This window comes from Carassius gibelio, chromosome B12 (genome assembly GCF_023724105.1).
Source record: "Carassius gibelio isolate Cgi1373 ecotype wild population from Czech Republic chromosome B12, carGib1.2-hapl.c, whole genome shotgun sequence".
In the NCBI taxonomy this organism is placed as follows: domain Eukaryota; kingdom Metazoa; phylum Chordata; class Actinopteri; order Cypriniformes; family Cyprinidae; genus Carassius; species Carassius gibelio.
The window spans coordinates 14,003,000-14,023,657 of NC_068407.1; the positions used below are offsets into that span (position 1 = coordinate 14,003,000).

At 36.1% G+C, this 20,658-nt stretch overlaps 2 protein-coding genes across 3 annotated transcripts; both read left to right on the top strand.

The window, feature by feature from the left end:
* Nucleotides 1–232: 232 nt before the first annotated feature.
* Nucleotides 233–2,583, top strand: LOC127968744 (ATP synthase mitochondrial F1 complex assembly factor 2). The gene is made up of 8 exons (XM_052570080.1): nucleotides 233–639; nucleotides 729–773; nucleotides 890–1,038; nucleotides 1,218–1,315; nucleotides 1,469–1,549; nucleotides 1,655–1,767; nucleotides 1,844–1,959; nucleotides 2,054–2,583. The coding sequence occupies exons 1-8, from the start codon at nucleotides 504–506 to the stop codon at nucleotides 2,189–2,191; spliced, it is 876 nt and encodes a 291-aa protein (XP_052426040.1). The 5' UTR covers nucleotides 233–503; the 3' UTR covers nucleotides 2,192–2,583.
* Nucleotides 2,584–4,132: 1,549 nt separating this feature from the next.
* Nucleotides 4,133–19,244, top strand: tom1l2 (target of myb1 like 2 membrane trafficking protein). Of its 2 annotated transcripts, XM_052570827.1 has the most exons (15): nucleotides 4,133–4,288; nucleotides 4,873–4,957; nucleotides 5,315–5,393; nucleotides 5,522–5,671; nucleotides 6,479–6,613; nucleotides 6,743–6,916; nucleotides 7,009–7,125; nucleotides 7,261–7,394; nucleotides 9,109–9,157; nucleotides 11,081–11,246; nucleotides 11,362–11,476; nucleotides 12,582–12,654; nucleotides 14,717–14,776; nucleotides 15,228–15,261; nucleotides 16,161–19,244. In XM_052570827.1, the coding sequence occupies exons 1-15, from the start codon at nucleotides 4,162–4,164 to the stop codon at nucleotides 16,313–16,315; spliced, it is 1,653 nt and encodes a 550-aa protein (XP_052426787.1). In that variant the 5' UTR covers nucleotides 4,133–4,161; the 3' UTR covers nucleotides 16,316–19,244. The 2 variants fall into 2 exon arrangements, with proteins under 2 accessions (XP_052426787.1, XP_052426788.1); XM_052570828.1 differs by lacking the exon at nucleotides 14,717–14,776.
* Nucleotides 19,245–20,658: the final 1,414 nt, after the last annotated feature.

Consider the following 20,658-nt stretch of genomic DNA (forward strand, 5'->3'; position numbering starts at 1 on the left):
AGTAGAAAATAAAAAAGTAAACTAACATAATTAATTTATATTTTATAAAGGAAATCTATTCAATTCTAGTAAATAGCAATAAATAGTGTGTGTGTGTGTGTGTGTGCGTGTGTGTGTGTGTGTTTATTTGTATCGAAGTAAGCAAATGTTTGAAATGTTTGAAATCCTAATATAAGTCTGAAATTCCAGTAGTTTATAGGTGTAGCTGCAAGGACTTTTATTTTGAATTGTTCTCCACGACCTTGTGTAGGTCACAGTCATCAGCTTCACGCTTTGGTTTCACGTTGCTGCATGCTGTGACATCTCTTGTCAGAGTATTTATTTGTTCTTAAATAATTGAGTTAACCTTAATTATACTTAATACCTGTGTTTTCATATTCATACTGAAACATGAACGATGATTTGTCAAGTTAGCAGTAACGCCTGATTCAGCTTTCTAACCTTGACTCAATGCTTCAGTAACGTTACTCTTACATTGATACGAGTAATATAGCGTTCCGAGTATGATGTTACGGAATATTTGTAAGTATCCCAGACAGTTCGGTCAGGTCATTTGGCCATTTTCTATTCCTCAAGGCCAGAATGTGCCTTGTTTATCAACACACCTACAAAAGGCAAGATATGCCAGTGCCACAACAGGTAAGATCATTACAGAAGAGTAACGTTATAGAAAGACAAAGGTAATGTATTGATGCTTGGTATCTTGTTCTTTAAATCACATTTTGCAGAGAGAAAGAAGTTCTACGAGAATGTCTCGATATCTCAAGGTGAAGGTGAGCATCATTCAGTGTTTATGCCCATATAGCAGTCTACAACTTCAAAAAGAAACATGTATTTAACAAAAGAAAAGGTTATGTCTGTTTGAAAATAGGTTTTGTGTCATCTACAGGGGGTTTGTATGAAATAATCCTTGACCAACGAAAGATGAAGACTCCAGGTGGAAAGCTGTTCACAGTGCCCAATGAAGCTCTTGCCATAGCTGTTGCAACAGAGTGGGACATTCAGAAGGACTCACTGAAGTTTTACACCATGCACTTAGTAGGCCATCCTGATTAAATAAAGTAGAGTTCTTACATTGTGTATATTAACTGTGTTATCACCCAGCAGCATTTTTTAATTTAGAAACAGATGCATCCAACATTATCTGCATACAAGCAGCAAGCGATGCCTACCAGATCTCAAATCTTAACTGTTTAATTGTTTTTCTGTCCATACAGACCACCCTTTGCAACACAGCACTTGATAACCCAACACAAAGGACGAAGAAACAAATTATCTCAGCTGCTCTAAAGTTTTTGGAGACTGACACAATCTGGTATTTTTTGTTCACTTGATGGCATTTAATTGATTAAAAAAAGTTTATATAACGTTATCTTGTAATGGCAGTAAAGGTAAATGGTAAAGGTTACATTTCCTAAGTGCATCTATTTATATTGTGTTTTCATTAAATCAGATGTCTCTGTTGTAGTTTCAGAGTAGAAGAGCCTCCAGGACTTGTAGAAGTTCAGGGAAATGAATGGGACCCTGTAATGAACTGGATAGAACAAAGGTAATTTTGGCTAGATAATTTACACTTTTTAGCTAGATTATGTAATAGCCACAATATATAGCCATAAAAAATGAATGACGTATATGAGCATCTTGTGATTTTTAGGTACAATGTAGTAATTGGCACATCCACCAGTATACTGGGCCCTCAAATCCCAGAGGAGACTAAGGAGACCTTTCGTCAACACCTTAATTCCTACAATTTTTGGTCTCTGACAGGTAAAGATACTGTGGTGATTTTGCATCTTATGTGAAGAGGACCATTTGAATGGTACAGTTTTTTTTGTTTCTACAGGGCTTGATTTTATGATCTCTCAGCTGAAATCATTGGTCTTGTCCTTTGGGCTGATTGACAAACACCTAAGCGTGGAACAAGCAGTTCTTCTGTCCAGACTTGAGGAAGAATACCAGGTTTGGTAGCTTTTAGTTTGTTCCAGCTGTTTAGTACTTACTGCTTTTTACCCGTATCAGTAATTACTGTTCTTTATGTTCTGTTCTGTCTTAGATCCAGCAATGGGGAAATGTGGAATGGGTTCATGATTATGACATGTATGAGTTGCGAGCACGAACAGCTGCTGGTGCAATGTTTGTGCATCTTTCTTCTGAAAGCGCAGCTGTAAAGAGAAAAATTTTACAGGAATAATGCCAAAAGGCACTGTTTGAGACTGAAAAAAAATTTGATTTTTGATTTCTCTGCCCAGTGTTTTTTTTTTTTTTACTGCAAGCTGCAGTGACACCAGTTACTGTTGCTGTTTAGTTATGTTTTGAGCAATAATATAGATGTCTAAGGTCATGATATGTATTATTAGTTTCAACAGCTGCCAAATGGAAAAACTGTAAATACTAAATCCCAGTATTTTAATGTCAAAGCTGTGAAACTGTTTAGCTAATATGTTGGAAAATTTTGATAAATTGTAATCATGTGCACATCTGACTGAGTCATCTCATTTATCATTGAAAAGGTCATTTATTTCAGTAATTCATTACAAATTGTGAAACTTCTGTATTAAATAAATACAGTGCACACAGACTGAAGTAGTTTAAGTCTTTGGTTCTTTTAATTGTGATGATTTTGGCTCACATTTAACAAAAACCCACCATTCACTATCTCAACAAATTAGAATACTTCATGAGATAAATAAAAAATAAATGTTTTTATTGAATTGTTGGCCTTCTGGAAAGTATGTTAATTTACTGTACATGTATTCAATACTTGTTAGGGGCTCCTTTTGCTTTAATAACTGCCTCATTTCAGCGTGGCATGGCGGTGATCAGTTTGTGGCACTGCTGAGGTTGTTTGGAAGCCCAGGTTTCTTTGACAGTGACCTTCAGCTTATCTGCATTTATTGGTCTCTTGTTTCTCATTTTCCTCTTGACAATATCCCATACAGTAGATTCTCTATGGAGTTCAGATCTGGTGAGTTTGCTGACCAGTCAAGCACACGAACACCATAGTCATTTAACCAACTTTTGGTGCTTTGGGCAGATGCCAAATCCTGCTGGAAAATTAAATCAGCAATCTTCAAAAAGCAGATCAGCAGAAGGAAGCATGAAGTGCTCCAAAATTTCTTGGCAAATGGGTGCAGTGACTTTGGTTTTCAAAAAAACACAATGGACCAACACCAGCAGATGACATTGCACCCCAAATCATCACAGACTTTGGAAACTTAACACTGGACTAAAAGCAACTTAGGCTATGAGCTTCTCCACCCTTCTTCCAGACTCTAGGACCTTGGCTTTCAAATGAAATAAAAAACTTGCTTTCATCTGAAAAGAGGACTTTGGACCACTGGGCAACAGTCCAGTTCTTCTCCTTTGCTCAGGTAAGACGCCTCTGACATTGTCTGTGTTTCAGCAAATTCCTTGTCACGTCTGTGTGTGGTGATGCCTTGAGCCCAGCCTCAGTCCATTCCTTGTGAAGTTCACTCAAATTCCTAAATCGGTTTTGCTTGACAATCCTCATAAGGCTGCGGTTCTCTCGGTTGGTTGTGCATCTTTTTCTTCCAAACTTTTTCCTTCCACTCAACTTTCTGTTAACATGCTTGGATACAGCATTCGGTGAACAGCCAGCTTCTTTGGCAATGAATGTTTGTGGTTTTCCCTCCATGTGAAGGGTGTCAATGATTGTCTTTTTGGACAATGTCAGATCTGTTAGATCAGCAGTCTTCCCCATGATTGTGTAGCCTAGTGAACCAAACTGAGAGACCATTTTGAAGGCTAGATGATTGGCATGTCACCATATTCTAATATGTTGAGATGGTGAATTGGTGGGTTTTTTGTTAAATGTGAGCCAAAATCATCACAATTAAAATAACCAAAGGCTTAACCACTTCAGTCTGTGTGTATTCAATTTAATACAAGTTTCACAATTTGAGTTGAATTACTGAAAAAAATAAATTTTTCCACGACATTCTAATTAATTGAGATGCACCTGTATGTTTTTAGCTCTTAGTTTTTAGTGCTTTAGCTACATAACCACATTATCAAATCCGCGGCATAAAGCAACGTCATGTCAGTGGAATCACTGCTGTCCCTTTAATTAGCTGGCGTGCCATTTCAATAACTGACTGCATGCTCGGCCAATAGCTTTGCTGCCCTTGAATCACACGACCAATGGGAGTCGTCCATTGGCGGGCCTTGAGTGTTTACAGTCTTATTGACTGTTTAGTCGTTGAGTATGTTGACAAGATGGAGTTCTTGCTGGGAAACCCGTATAGTACTCCGGTGGGACAGTGCATTGGTATGTTTTTTAAGGAATTATATGGTTAAAAATTGTTAGTAACAAGTTAACGCTTAAAGCGATGCATTTAGGTAAGCCGCCGCTGCTTAGAAACTCTTATGGATAGCTTAACAGTTAGCTGACTGACAGCTAATGCTCATTAATGTTAGCTGATCTTATTTACCGTTAACGTTACCTCTCAACATGTGCGTCTTTAAAAATAAAGATACTAAATTAATTAAATTATTGATTATAGTGAGGCGAGGCGCTTTTAAGTAAGTTAAGCTGAAATACTACTTTCACTAACCAGCTGGTATTAGCCTGCTAGGCAGTCGACACTTCGTGTATCTCTCACACCCAGTTTCATACCAAAAGCTTGAGATAATGTGTGTTAATGATTCATACTATTGATCAACTCTTATAAATGGACACTCTGTATAAAGAAACTGACGTCTTGCTTTGGAAGATAACTAGCATGCAAGCACATACTGCTCAGCTGTTTACAGTTCAGTGTAATGTTATTAGTGCCTATATTAATCATAATCTCTTATTAGTGAACGGCTGTAATCGATTATTTAATCAGTTTGTTTTTTTATCTTTCCCAGAAAGGGCCACAGATGGCTCTCTTCAAAGTGAAGACTGGACCTTGAATATGGAAATATGTGATATAATCAATGAAACAGAGGATGGGTGAGACATGAAAGATGCATGGATTACAGCAGGTTGAATTAAGTAACCTCTGTTTTGACGTTATTTGAACCTTAAAACCTACAAAAATTTTACATATCCAGAAGATACTGTCATTGTTATAGTTGCACATTTAATTTATGGCTGAATGATCATGCATTCATAAGTCATTCTGTGGCCATTCAAGTCCATTGCAAGTCCAGGGCATTACATAAACTCATTACAATGTGTTATTTATAGAACATGGCAATGCTTGCTTGTGGAAGATGATTCATTCACTTGACCTTGTCATTGTAATTTCATAACAGATTGCTTATTAGCACCATGGATGTGTTATTTAGTTATTTATCTGATTTATAGGCCTAAGGATGCTATAAGAGCTGTAAAGAAGAGGCTTAATGGGAATAAAAACTACAGGGAGGTGATGCTTACGTTGACGGTGAGAAGCATGCAATGAGAACAATTCTCTTTGCAGTCTTACTAAAATCCATTTTTTAGATTATCCTGTTCATTTTGATTTTTTTTTTAGATTGTCCTGTCCATTTAGATTTTCCATAATGTGTTCAGGTTCTTGAGACATGTGTAAAGAACTGTGGGTACCGGTTCCATGCGCTCGTCACCACCCGGGACTTCATTGATGGTGTTTTGGTGAAAATCATATCTCCTAAAAATAACCCACCTGCCATAGTGCAGGACAAAGTTCTAGCTTTGATACAGGTATGGACTGGATGTTTTGATTGTTCAAGAAGTTAAATGCAACATGAGGATAGGAAAGTTATGATATTTCAAACAGAAGGGCTTAATAGAGAGTGTTAGGAGGTACATCATGAGGTGGTTACCTGATGCTCTGTAGTCAAGGAGATCCGATTGTTTCATTGGCACTGAAGTTGTGCTCATTACAACCTAGTGGATCAGGTTACTAGGTTTGGCTCAGATGACCAAGGTTGACTTCAGTTTGCTTGGTCTTGCATCTAATGTGATGCTAGAAGTTTCTATTTATGAAATTATTAACATGTCTAGAATGACTTTGTCCAAAGAGAACTAGGCAAGTAAAGTCTGTGCTTTGTTTTTTTTGTTGGACATTCAAAAATCATTATTTAAAACCGTCACCTGATTGTAGTACCAACAGTACCTTTTAAAAGTCAAAATGTGTCTTGAGCTTCCTAGCAGTGTTTTAGAATTATATTTTATGTAATAGCTGTTAAAAAATTATATATAAAATTATATAATTATATTATATAAAAAATATATACAATTTTATATATTTACAGTAGGAAATGTAAAAAATTTCTTTCATGGAACGTGATCTTTACTTAATATCCTCAATATACTTAATATTCAAAGAAATATCTATTTGTGTTAAGAAATTTTTGGGGAACTATCCCTTGAACAAGCTTTTAAATGTAAAAGTAGAGAGGATCTAAGTGTACTGCAGTTATCAACTATATTAATAGCTATTCTAATGCATTTTAAATTACAAGATTTCAAAGCATACATGACGTTTGCATGTACTTTGTACATCAGGCATGGGCAGATGCCTTCAGGAGTAGTCCAGATTTGACTGGAGTAGTCCACGTGTATGAAGAAATGAAGAGGAAGGGTATAGAGTTTCCTCGATCTGAATTGGAGACCTTGTCCCCCATTCACACACCACAACGGGTAGGTGTTGAAGTCAGATATGTTATAATTATGTTATATTATGCCCCTTATCATTTACTTAACTTTATCACTTTATTTTCCCTCTCTATCTCTGCACTTTCATTTATTGTGTTGCTCTGTTGATAATAGCTGCAAAGTGCTCCAGAGTTGGACCAGCAGAAATATAACGCCCCAGTTCAGCCCAAGCCACAGCCACAGCCTCACCCTGCCTCTGCTCCTCCTTTCTCTGCCCCTGTGACCCACACTTCCCCACAGATGCCCAATCTGCACATGTCTGGGCCCATCAACCCTTCCCCTGAACAGGTACTGCTGCCTTCCTTCGTTCTTCTAAATGGGATAGATCAACATTTGTTTTCATGGATTGCATAATGATTTGCTAAAATATAATTGACTAGATTTGCAAGCTGCGCAGTGAGCTTGACATTGTGCGTGGGAACACTAAGGTGATGTCGGAGATGTTAACCGAGATGGTTCCTGGTCAAGAGGATCCGTCCGATCATGAGCTTCTCCAGGTTTCTCATTCAGATTCTTTTTTGTTTTCTTTGCTTGAAAGAGCTACTGAAGACCACCAGAGGGAGTGTTGGTGCAGCAGTATGTTTACTGTTTTTATTATACAGTGTTACATGGTTTGCTTCCTTTGTTTAAAGGAGTTAAACAGAACGTGCAGGGCCATGCAGCAGAGGATAGTTGAGCTCATCTCACGTGTGTCCAATGAGGAAGTCACAGAGGAGCTCCTGCATGTCAACGATGACCTCAACAACATCTTCCTACGATATGAGAGGTGTGATGAAGAACAATGAATTTACCTTTTCTTTAAAGGGATACTCCACCCAAAAAAGAAAATTTAGTCATTAATTACTTACCCCCATATCATTCCAAACCCGTTAAAGCTTTGTTTGTTTTTGGCACACAATTTAAGATAATTTGGATGAAAACCTTGAAGCTTGTGACTGTCCCATAGACTGCCAAGTAAAATACTCTGCCAAGGTCTAGAAAAGTCGATGAGAATACTTTTTTATGAGAAGAAAACAAAAATAATGACTTTATTCAACAGTTTAATTCTCTGTCTCTCCCCACATCACCATAGTGCAGGTTGCGTGCGCTCCTCTTTATCGGCTGCACCACAAGGATGAGCTGTTTTCTTTCAAATCAATTCCTTTGTTTAACCGTTCTGTCTGATTATTATACAGACTTTTATCAGTAATAGACACAACTGTTAAACGACGACAGCGAATAAAAACAAAACAAAATAAAAGAATCACCAATTTTCATATTCCTTGTCACCAATGTCAATATCAAACTAATACAAGCCTAAATAAAAAAATAATTATAAAAAAACTCCAGCTCATCTGACCCATATAAGAGTTTTTATGTAATCGTTCAATGCCAATGAAGTGTCAAAAAAACGTGTGCTCCTCACACAGAAACCGAGACAGTGCACACATATAGCTCTGTTGTTTGTGTTTCAGTGTTTTAAAACTGCAGTGCTTAAAAACGCATGTCCGTGATACAGATGTAGTCCCTCGTTTAGGAACGGTTTGGGTTTTGTATGAACAGTTTTAATCGAGGCTTTTGTTTACATCTAAACAACGATCAACACATCCACATAGTGGAAGATCACGAGAACCAATGAGATTTGTTTTAGAACACAGGGCACACACTGTGGGTCCCTAGCCTTCCCGCATCAAATATTGGCAGTAGTGAGAGGATTTACATTCTTCTCATTTACTCCTATTATTATGATTAGGTAACTTTTTTTTATTTTATTAAATGATTAATAATTTCATAGTAATATCATAGCGCATTACTGTATGACATGCTGTGAAGATAATAAACAATTAGGCTATTAACTTACTCCTCATTAAAAATGTTTTAAAAAATGTTTTTTTAAAACAGGTATATTCATTTATAAAATGAAATATAGGCCTATAATTAAAATTATTAACACTGCAGTCATCAGTGAAAATTAAGAGCAGTTTTATTTCATGCACCGATTAAAAAATAAATAAATAAAAGACCTGTTTAAAGCTGAATACGTTTTTTCTAATGTTTTTAACTATACAGACCACAAGAGAAATATTAAGGGACAAATGTAAGACCGTTATGTACCGTTATCAGCATATATAGAAGACTTGTCTCTTGTCATCTCTGAGAGAATATGTGCCATTAATGCAGGGTTAGAAAGCTTTGTGTACTTCCACTTTCTTTATAGTGAATTGACTGAGATCAAGACATTGCATGCAACAAATTTCATGTTGATTGTGTGGTATCATTTGGTTCGCCTTCATGATATTTAAAACACAAATATTTCCAATATTGCAATGTAATATTGCACCTAATGTCTTTGGGATGTCATGAGAGTAAATGATGACAAAATTTAATGCTTGATTAAAAAAGTCTGTTTTAAATTAGAGTGAGGTTTTAATAAATTGTATTTATTCTGGTTGCTTATTTTTCATGCTTTTTAAATGTTTTAATTTTTTAATTTTTTATAGATATGAGAGATTCCGATCTGGCCGAACTGCTCAAGGCATCAACAACGGGGTGGGTTGTGTCTTCTTTAAGAGAGTTGTTCTTTTATCTGTGTTAGCATCATTTCATCATCAAGATGTTTTTTTTTTTTTCCCAAACACATATAAGGTAATTGTTCATGCTAACAGCACATCTCGGAGTCACTCTTATAGTTTCCTCTTCCTGTCATTGCTTGCTTTTTGCTCTAAAACATGCTCTGAGAATGTGTGGTACGTTTGCTTTGAGATGCAACTTCATTTTGTGGTTATTAACTGATGTGATTGCATGTTGGTGTTATTTATTGTGTGGTTTGGTCGGTTTTGTGATTTTTGTTTTTCCTATTTTTATTTTCTGGTATTGCTAGCTGAGGGAGGCAAGTATAAAAGTCATCTAATCTCATTTTTTTACTTTTGACATGCAAATGCAAAAAAAACGTTATGTCAGTTTTGGCTGGTACATCTTCCTGTGTTTATCCGGCATGTCTAGACAGTGAACCTCCACTAGCATGTAGAATGCCTGTCCCACAGTCTGTGACACTTGCCTTTTTTTTTTTTTTGGCCTTTCCTCTACTTGCACTAGTACTAGTTCCTGCACTGCTTCAAATAAAATTGGCTACATGGGGATTTACAGTATTAACAATGCATTTAATGTAATTGATATATGATTTCTAACTGCACATATACAGTTATATTTTTAGGGTATTGTAGTAATTTCCAGGACTGCATGAGGCATAAACTACCTAAAATTTGGGATCAGGAAGATTTTTGAATGAACAAATGAATTAAATACTTTTTTTTTTTCCAGCAAGGATGCATTAAATTGATCAGAAGTGATAGTAAAGGATTTTAAATTGTTACACAAAAATGCTGAATATTATAAACATTTTATATTCATAAAAAAAAATCTAAACAAAAATTGCATGGTTTCTGCAAAAATATTAAGCAGTAAAACTGTTAATATTCAGTACTGATAAATAAAGGATATTAGAATGATATATTTCTGATGTTTAGTTATTTATGTGCCATTTGTGTAATGGATGCTGAAATTCAGCTTTGTTATTGAAGGAATAAATATTTTTTTTATACAGTATATAAAAAAAAAAAAAAAAAAACAGTACTTATAACGTTACTGTATTTTTGATCAAATAAATACAGCCTTGGTTTTCTTTGAAAAACATTTAAAAATCTTCCAAAGTTTTGAGTGGTAATGTATTTTAGTAAATTCTAATGAGCGACGAGATCCATGAATACATATTTAATATAGTCTACCATAATTCACTGTCACAGAATCCTAATTCCTACTGTTTTCAGCCCTACACAAGATATTATAGGGGGGACCGAGATTTATGTGCAAAGTGTTATGGAGTAGGATAAGGACATGTAGTCCAGGTCATCCACATGAGTTATCATTGTATTATTTTTGAGTAGTAGTGGTAATTGTAGTAGTAGTAGTAGTAGTAAGACATTAACAAATTATGGTTTTGAAAGCATGTTTTAAAGTGCTTTTAATTGAGATACTGAGGGATTACAGCAGCATAACTTTTTCTAAGTGGCGAAGAAACAAATGTTGTGAGAAACACATTATCACATTTGCGATTCCTCTTGTGCCCACTATAATAATCGACGTTCCTGTACAGTCTGAAAACTTCACCTTTTTCATCAATCCTTGGTGTACCCCGAGTTACAAATTTGAACTTAGCCTCACAAAAGAGTTGGTGAAACCGGTGAAAACAATGTGTATAGCACATCCCAACCATTCGTCTTAACTCCTCTTGACCTTATATACCTAACTGCAGGGTCTCTCTTTTTAAAGTACGTAGAAAAAGTAGAATTATTGTATGTAAACCAGTTCAAAAATGTTCATGGTCTAAAGGTAAGATAGCAAATAAATCACCTCATCACCACAAAGTGTCCATAATCGATGTGTGTCTGGTGGAATGGTGTTGTGTATCCACAGGTCCTGAATGAGGCGACAGAAGATAACCTGATAGATCTGGGACCAGGGTCTCCTGCAGTGGTCAGCCCCAGGATCAGTGCTACTCCTCCGTCCAGCTTGCCTCCCTCTGTGGCTCCGATTCTCTCCGCCTCACCAGTCACTCTCTCCTCCAGACTGGCTGGTTTGGGTGAGTCTGGTGCATTAGATCCGCTATTTTTTCTTTTTTTTTTTACATTTTAGATATCAAGTGGGAAGCTCTCTGTGTTTGTCTGTACTAATGTGAGAATACCATTGCTTTACAGATGTGGGTTCCAACAGTGTGAGTGGCACCTTGACTTCATTGACTACTTGTCAACCCCAAGATGACTTTGACACATTTGCCCAGACCAGGACTGGCACCATGCCTGAAAGGAAGAAGTATGAAACAAATCTATTTCATGTAATTATTAGATTATCATGTGTAATGGAGTAAGATGCCTCCTCAAAAGGGATACTCAGAAAAGAAAATTTTCTCTCATCATTTTCTCACCTTCATATAACACCCCAGATGTATATAAATTAATTTCTTCAGATGAACACAATTGAAGAATTAAAAATGAAAAAAATTAGTCCGTATAATGCACTTTTACGGTACCTCCGATGTTGATGCTTTATAATCCGCACAATACAAGCATGATCCATAAGAGTTGAACTTTGTTGAACATCCCAGTTGAACATTGTTTTCTTAAGCGACATAATAGTTGTGTGTCAGAAAAATACAAAACAAATTCAGCTTTTTAAACCATAAACCATCACTTCCGATGAATTATCACGCATGTGGCAGTTAGCTGAAAATGATGCATCATAGCTTAAAAAGTTACAAATATTAGTATTTATCTTACACATACCTATAGTCAGAACCCATAAAACAGACTTCTACCATCTAGAAAACATTGATTTATAAACTTTAGCTGTGTGGTTTCCTTTTGTGTTCACTTTGTGTGGTTTTTTTTAAGCATCCATTTTGGAGGTCCCGTACTCTTGCATTGTAAGACTCACAGAGTATCCCTTTACGAGCAGTGTGCTATTACGTATTAATTTTGTTCAGTTTGGAGATAGCTTTATGATGATACATCATTCAATATTTCATTTATTAAGGGGAATAAATGGAAACATTTGTAAATTCAGTTTTAATGACACTAAATTTTAATTTAAGAGAAGGTCAATTTCATCTTTCCCCACTACTTTAAAAGATGGCCGCCTGTCTGGGGCTAGAAGGTCTCAAATGGTAAGATTTTATGCCAGATTAGTGTCATTCATTCATTTGTTTTACACTTTCAATTTTAAAGTGTTTATTTACTTAGACAGAAGGGGCCCCTTTTCATGTAAAATACTAAATCATGCTGTCTGAAATAATAAATTAGCAGATCTTTATTATAAAATAAATGTTTAAAGAGGCATCGTTCCCTAATATTATGATACAATTTATTTTAAATGATGTTGTGTTGTATTAGCTTTAACATTGCTCATTTTGAACTATCAGCGCACCATTCGAAGACACGAAGGCTTCAAGTGGAGTGGCCCCGACTTTGGATGTCAGACAACAACACACTGGGGTGAGTTTTCTTTAACTCTTTCTGTGTGTATTTTTAATTTAGGTCAGTTTCTTGCCTTTTCCATCAGTATATGTGCATTTGGAACCATTGTTTCGAAGGATGCATTGTGATCGGATCTCTGTGTAATGTAAACGCAATCCAGCCAATCGTGTCTACGTTCGGAGGTCAACATCACCCCTCTCTCGTGAACTGTCAGGAAAAAAAGATGGAGAACACCTGTGTGGAGACTATTGAGACTCCTACATACTTATCTCTGATTTGTAAAATGTCCTGTGACTGAAAATGCAGTTCAAAAGAAAACGGGAAAGACAGATCCGATCGGTAATCCAGATAGATGTTGATGTTGTCGAATGTAAACGCACCGAAAGAGGCATCATAGAGCTGGATATTGAGATACTTATTTTGGAATGGTTGAAAAGGCAAATGAATTGTGGCTATTTTCAAAGGATACCAAGGTACGTAGTACAACATCAATGTATGTAGTGAAGCAAAAACTCACTACTTACTAAGTTAGTAAGTGAGAAGAACGTGACATTGAAGGGTTAGTTCACCCAAAAATCTAAATTATGTCATTAATAACTCACCCTCCTGTCATTCCAAACCCGTGAGACCTCAGTTCATCTTCGGAACACCGTTTAAGATATTTTAGATTTAAGGCCCATTCACACCAAGAACGATAACTATAAAGATAACGATATTAGCGTCCACACCAGCGAATGATATTATCTGTGTATTCTAAGCAGACGCGCGTCTGCTGCTTTAAAATCTCGAGCTCATTACAGCAGGATTGATTCTGATTGGTTGGCAATGTTTTTATCGTTCATCAGGAAAAAAAAATCGTTCTGAAAGTGATTCCAACGATATCGTTTCTCTTTGCCTTTATCGTTATAGTTGTGGTGTGGACTCCGCTATTCTTTAATATTGAGAACGATTTTTAGAACTATATTTTTATCATAATCTTTATAGTTATCGTGCTTGGTGTGAACGGGCCTTTAGTCCGAGAGCTCTTAGTCCCTCCATTGAAACTGTGTGTATGGTATACTGTCCATGTCCAGAAAGGTAAGAAAAACATCAAAGTAGTCCATGTGACATCAGAGGGTCGGTTAGAATTTTTTGAAACATCGAAAATACATTTTGGTCCAAAAATAGCAAAAACTACGACTTTATTCAGCATTGTCTTCTCTTCAGTGTCTGTTGTGAGAGAGTTCAAAACAAAGCAGTTTGTGATATCCGGTTTGTGAACAAATCATTCGATGTAACTGGAGCTTTTTGAACCAGTTCACCAAATCGAACTGAATTTTTTTAATTCGGTTTGCGTCTCCAATACGCATTAATCCACAAATTACTTAAGCTGTTAACTTTTTTAATGTGGCTGAGATTCCCTTTGAGTTCAAACAAATCAATATCCCGGAGTAATTCATTTACTCAAACAGTACACTGACTGAACTACTGTGAAGAGAGAACTGAAGATGAACACCGAGCCGAGCCAGATAACGAACAACAGACTGACTTGTTCTCGTTCTCTGTCACATGGACTACTTTGATATTCTTACCTTTCTGGACATGGACAGTAGATCATACACACAGTTTCAATGGAGGGACTGAGAGCTCTTGGACTAAATCTAAAATAACTTAAACTGTGTTCGGAAGATAAACAGAGGTCTTACTGGTTTGGAAAGGAATGAGGGTAAGTTATTAATGACATAATTTAGTTTTTTGGGTGAACTAACCCTTTAAAAGTGACACTAGTTGATGAACATATTTCAGAAAAGAAGAAACTATTTCTGGAAGCAAGAGTTCAGATTATAATTGTAATTTTAGATATTAGTTACTGATATTATTAAGTGTGTGTCGCTCAAAAGAGTCTTGAATTACAGTATTGTGCTGTGACACTCAGTGCAATTACCACATGTCTAAACTTGGGGGGTAGTTTGCTAATATTGTTTTGATTAAGACTTTTATGTTGAAGTCATATGTTTTTTGTTTTGTTTTTTGTTGTTTTCTTGGGATTATTATTTTATTTATGATTTGCTTTGCTCCGGCCCATGGTTTGGGCCCATAGGCAGCTCTTGACCAGTCCTCTGTCATGGATGACATTGAGGAGTGGCTCTGTGCTGATGTGGTGAGATTTCCTGTCCTTTCGTTTATTTTATTGAATTTTTTTTTTCTTCTTCTTTAGGATTTGAGCCATTTGTCTGAAAAGAAATATGCCCTTATTACCACATATTTCTTTTTGTTTGCCTTTTTGTTTTTGGCTGATTTCCCTTTATCCTCTTTTTGGGGTCACTAACGATTCTCCTTGTATGGTTTTTCTGCATTCCTTACTTTTCTGGGATATTCTCACAATTGTTTTAACTTATTAAAATATACACTGTGCATAGTGAGTAGACTCTTGCTTGCTTTACCACTTATTTTCTATACTAATGACTCTTTTGGATGTTTTGGGTAATGTAATTTGGTTAAATGAAGAATAGGTAATTTTGAAGAGAAAAAATGATCATGTTTCTTGGTGTATCTTTTTGTGCAAACCTTAATGCACTGAAATCGTTAACCCTTTTTTCCCCTTCCTTCAGAAAGGAGATGAAGAAGAGGGTGTGACAAGTGAAGGTATGAAGAATTACTTGATTTATGCTACCATTCAGAAATTTTATTTATTTGTATATTTTATTGGGGGGGGGGGCAGGTTTTGTTGTTTTTGTTTTTAAAGAAATTAACACTCATTAAATATGCATTAAATGGATCAATAGCTGACAGTAAAGACATTTATAATGTAGCCAATGTTTTCTGTTTCTACTTTATTTGAACTTTCTATTCACTGAAGAACCTGGTTTCCATCATGTCTTCCACAAAAGGTTTTTCAACTGTGATAAATACGGTGGCCCAGTAGTGCACAACACAATTAAAATGTAAGCTCACAACCCAACGTAAATGTAAGTGATTGATCTTAATATGTGTAATCGATTTTTAAATTAATAACATGTTTTTACTGAATGTTTGGATATCCTTATCTTAATTCATGAATCTAGCAGAAAATAAATCAATAATATTTTTGATTTGGACAGTTTAGCTCTGTTCTTTCTGCAGACCAACTGCCCCCTAGTGGTCAGGAGCATTCCCGTTGTGTTGTGGCTTAATGTTGTTGTGTTGTGAGCTTGTGTTTGCATTTTTAATTTAGTTTTGCTGTGCACTACTGGGCCACTGTAGATAATAACTGTTTCTTAAGCAGCAAATTAGCATATTAAGATCATCTCTGCATGATGATACAACACTGAAATTTCAGCTTTGGCATCACAGGAATTGCATTTTAAAATGTATTCAGATTTAAAATTTCACAATGTTACCATTTTACTGTATTTTAAATCAAATAAATGCATCCTTTAGTGAATATAAGGAAAAAACATTAAAAACCAACCCCAAACTTTTGAACAGTAGTGTTTATCTGTTCATAGTCCCAGCAATTATATGCAGATTTTGACTTTAAATTCCCCATGAAAACTGTCTTCCAGAGTTTGACAAGTTTCTGGAGGAGAGAGCCAAAGCATCAGAGATGGTGCCCAAGATGCCGACACCCCCGAGTGACGAGCTTTCAGCTGCTGCCGGCGCTTCTGCAAATGCGAGCAAAAAGGCAGGCAGGTCTGAGGACCCTGTCTTTGCCTTGTAGATAAGTGTTAGATCCTCTGCTCATGCGGAAGTGATGGGTCAGCCGCTTTGCAGATTCTTCAGCGTCTCCAATTTCTCTTCTGCTTCTCCAGCACAATCAACACTACCACAACTGAAGTGATCAAAACAATCTCATGTTCTAGACATTTTCATAATGGACATTTTCATACTCTACCAAATATTCCATTCAAAATACTGTATAAGATCCATTCATAACTCCCTTTAAAAGCATACTGTTCCTTGTGGGTTCGAGAGTTCAGTGTCTATTTTTTTAATTGATATTTGTGGTATAAAGCAAGGAAGTTCTTGCAATGTCTACTACCAGATCCGGTCATGTCTAACTTTGTGTTCACTGTGGTTCTGCATGCAACAGCTGGATAATCCAACTTCGCTTTCCTCATTAATTATCTGTTAAGGGAGCTAATAATCGTTTTTTTTTTTCTTCTTTCTTTTTTTCGTTTTATTTACCTGTTGATTTGCTTTAAAGGGATGTTATACATAGGATTATTTATTGTGAAATTTCCAATTAATACCTCTGACAAGGTGACCGCTAATGGTAGCGGTTCAGCTGGCAAATTTAAAGATTGTGTCATATTATCAGAAATTAGTACCAGTTATTAAATAATTTTTAAGCATAGTCGTTATTTATTCAAATTAATTGCTTAAAATTGACAGAAGTGACATGTCTGTACCACATCTCTAATATTTCACTGGATACTTTTAAATGCTATTTTACTTGGCAAAACCATTGCCTATTAGAAATGATTAATAGGAACAAAAAGTATGCATTTCAATTGAATTTGCACTGAAGGAATTATTTGCCTTTGGGCTGTGTTAAAAGAGCTTTTGTACAAATATAAAATTTAAGCTGTCGTTCATTTCGACGCTGTCTATTACGAGGCCGAAAACAAATGGAGTTTCCAGAGAACTGATGGTGACTGCGAGGCAGTTTAAATTGGATTTTACATTGCACGACTGCAGCAGAAGTGGTGTCGAGCGTAATGTTGTTATTATTGAGAATGAAATGGATCTGCCTTAAAGAACTGGTTGTGGTCCACTTAGTCATTTAACGTCATTTAAAAATCAGAGATTTGGTTTAGTGAGGTGAAGTGCTGATGTAATATTTTCGTTTGAGTGCTGTTGTGTACATACTGTTTTGACGGACCAAATGTTTAACCTTGGCAAATAATTTAAGTGTAAAGTCGACTAACTTAAGACATATATTGCTTTTAATGTCCAGAGGAGTTTTAGTTGTGTTTGTGTTTGATTATATTTGTTCATGTAGGTGAGCACAAATCAAAGGGACAGTGCACTTTTGCATGGCTGATTATTTATGATTTTACACTACACACAATATGTATTAAGAAGCCCAGATCTATTGAGTAACTAAGCTTTGGCCCTCTTGCACTCATAATTTCAGTTTGAAAACTGGGATTTTTAGGATCACCGCCTTTGGCAGAATTATTGGGAGTTCATTATGCTGTGTTTGTGGACTGGAGCTGTAAGGGAAACAGTGTCAGTGAGATTTAGTCTTGTTAGTTAGGTGTACTTGAGAAGATCTAAGAAGAAATTCAAGGATAGCTGTAGAAGGGATGCAGCTCGAATATGTACAAGTATTAATACTAAAATATTATGGCTACTTCTGTTGATAACAGGAGATTTGAGGGACACAGTTGATTAGTTTCTTTCATGAGATCTGTATCATCTTCTACATTACTAATATGTATGCTAAAATACACTCAAATCTGACCTCCCATGGATGATAACCATCCCATTTAAATGCTGTGGTCACTGATTTTGACACTATCACTGAAATGTTTCATCCTGGATAAAAATAAAATAAAAACATGATTAAGTGAAGTTATTTATCCATTTCTCAGCATCACATTGAATGAATTTTTCAGCAATTGTGCAATTTCATCACTTAATGCTGCACTAGAGCTTGATTTATTTGAAAAAGTTTTAGCTGGAAATTGTCTCTAATGTACAGTTTGAGAAAGCAGAACATTTTTTTTTCCTCAGAAGAAAGTATTGGTTACTGTATATTAGAATGGAGGAACTGTAAAGATAAAAAAATCATAGATTTGGAGTTTCCTTTTTTTTAAATTGACTGACTTATTGCAATCAGACAAAAGTGATGCCCACTATATGGTCAGGTTATGCCAATGTCTTTTGTACCATTGAGAGCATTTCTTTATAGGAACGGCACTTTTCTTCTCTTTGATATGTATTTGGAGTTGTGTGTGTGTGTGTGTGTGTGCGTGTCTCTGTATCTGTGTGAACAACAGCTCCTGATATACTGATGTCTGCTGCAGACACCGTGTTTATTCTGTATTTACCAAGGGACAGGAAAGAGAGAATCTAACTTTCTAAAAGGACACATCTCAACAAAGAAAAGTGTGTGTGTGTGTGTGTGTGTGTGCGTGTGTGTGTGTGCATGCTCTTGGTTTTGTGACCTATCAGGACACAACTCTGTATAATGACATGGGTAAGACACCGGTATTACAAGGAGAGGGTGACTTATGAGGATATGACCCATGTCCCCATTTCTCAAATTGCTTATAAATCATACAGAATGAGTTTTTTAGAGAAAGTAAAAATGAGCAAAGTTTCCTGTTAGGGTTAGGTGTAGGGTTGGTGTAGGGCGATAGAATATACAGTTTGTACAGTATAAAAACCATTACACCTAGGCGATGTCCCCACTTTTCACAAAAACAAACGTGTGTGTGTGTGAGAGAGAGAGAGAAAGAAGGGATGGAATAAGCTGTACTCTAGCAGGTGATCATTTCTCTGGTCAATCTTGGTTTTACAGATTGTACTTGTGTTGGTCTGTGTGCTTACCTGTTGTAATACCTCAAGCTGCTCTCTGTATTGTTTGATTCATGCATGTGTTGAACTCCAATAAACTATACCAAGATGGTGATCTGTTACCTGACTGTCTACTGAAGATGCATGTTATGTTGATTATACGGCTTTCAGTTTTAAGACTGAATTTTCTGCTGACTTCTCTTCCTCCGCTTATATTTTCAAATGTAGCTCACTCAAAACTAAATGTTTGATGGCAAACATTAATGATAAATGTTTGATGAGTAGAGTGATCACCTGTTTCCTCATAAATATTAGTATACTGAATTCAATGTATTGAGGCTCTATTAAAAAAGGCCTGAGGTGAGAACAAGATCTTTAGCTGCACACCGGGCCTTGGACGTCTCACAGGAATTGCATATAAGATCTATCATTCAGATCATGTATCAGCCTTGGTATATAGTTTAAGACACTTCTCTCAAAAACATAAAAAAAAAAAAAAAAACCCTGATCTCGCAACTTGAAGAGTTGTATACTTCAAAACCCAGCAACCAAGAAAAGGCCCAAGGATCAACCTGAATGAGCTATTTCTGGAGAAGGAAGAAAACAATCAGAAAACCTGTTTCAGACTGCTAAAAAAAAAAAAAAAAAAAAAAACCTAAAGCCTGGATTAAAGTAAGTCAGCAGGAAAATATCTCAAACAGAAGGCCAAATGAACAGGAAGAGCTGCTCAAGATCTAGAAGGTGAGTGTCCTTATCATAACCACTTTATTTCAAAGATACTTCATTCGTTTTAATATGCATGACTGTCTGCCAGTGAAGGGGTGACGTTGTTTCTCGTAAACCCCTGAAGAAAGAATCCTCTGTGCATGTGGACAAATTTGACAACAATTTAGAGCAAATGATGCGAGCACCAATGAGAATCAGGCTCGCGTGGCACATTCCTAAGGGTTAAAAATAAAACCTACAGTATGTTCAAAAGGCTGTAGTAAACACCTATAACAAGTGCATAATCACTTCCATCGTGGGCGAAATAGATTATTTCCTAATCATAGTGCAAGGGGCTTTTAATGTGTTCACATTTTGGGCTCTGGAATTAATTTCATAAACTCCATAATTCAAATCAATGGTTTACTGTTGCATATAAAAACTTGTTTGATAGTTTAAAAGCTTGTTTTGAACAGCTGCACAACATTTTCATGAAATGGCCTGCTCAGTTTGGGGTCCGCTGTGAAATGGGGGTATTTAGAGATTATGCTTACCAAAAAAATTCAATTAGAAAAGTAATTCTAGTAGCCGATGTCAGTCCAAACCACGCCATTGTTGATGTTTTAAAAACCTCATAACCCACAGTTATTTAAAGAGCTCTCTTTAGATTCTAGGATTATTCAGAAGCATACATGTACATACACATCCACCACTTGATCATTCAATAGAGTTATTCAATGAATGCGACATCTTTAGCATCCACTAAAAATCACACCTTAAGGAAATCACGATTGCTAATCAGGGACTCATTATTGCATTATTAGATTGCTT

Coding starts and splice junctions, on each gene's coding strand:
- LOC127968744 (XM_052570080.1), top strand. CDS start 504: ATGATGTTACGGAATATTTGTAAGTATCCCAGACAGTTCGGTCAGGTC. Junction 774..889: donor CTCGATATCTCAAGGTGAAG/GTGAGCATCATT, acceptor TGTCATCTACAG/GGGGTTTGTATGAAATAATC. Junction 1,316..1,468: donor TTGGAGACTGACACAATCTG/GTATTTTTTGTT, acceptor TCTCTGTTGTAG/TTTCAGAGTAGAAGAGCCTC.
- tom1l2 (XM_052570827.1), top strand. CDS start 4,162: ATGGGAGTCGTCCATTGGCGGGCCTTGAGTGTTTACAGTCTTATTGAC. Junction 5,394..5,521: donor AGGTGATGCTTACGTTGACG/GTGAGAAGCATG, acceptor TAATGTGTTCAG/GTTCTTGAGACATGTGTAAA. Junction 12,655..14,716: donor TCAGACAACAACACACTGGG/GTGAGTTTTCTT, acceptor TTGGGCCCATAG/GCAGCTCTTGACCAGTCCTC.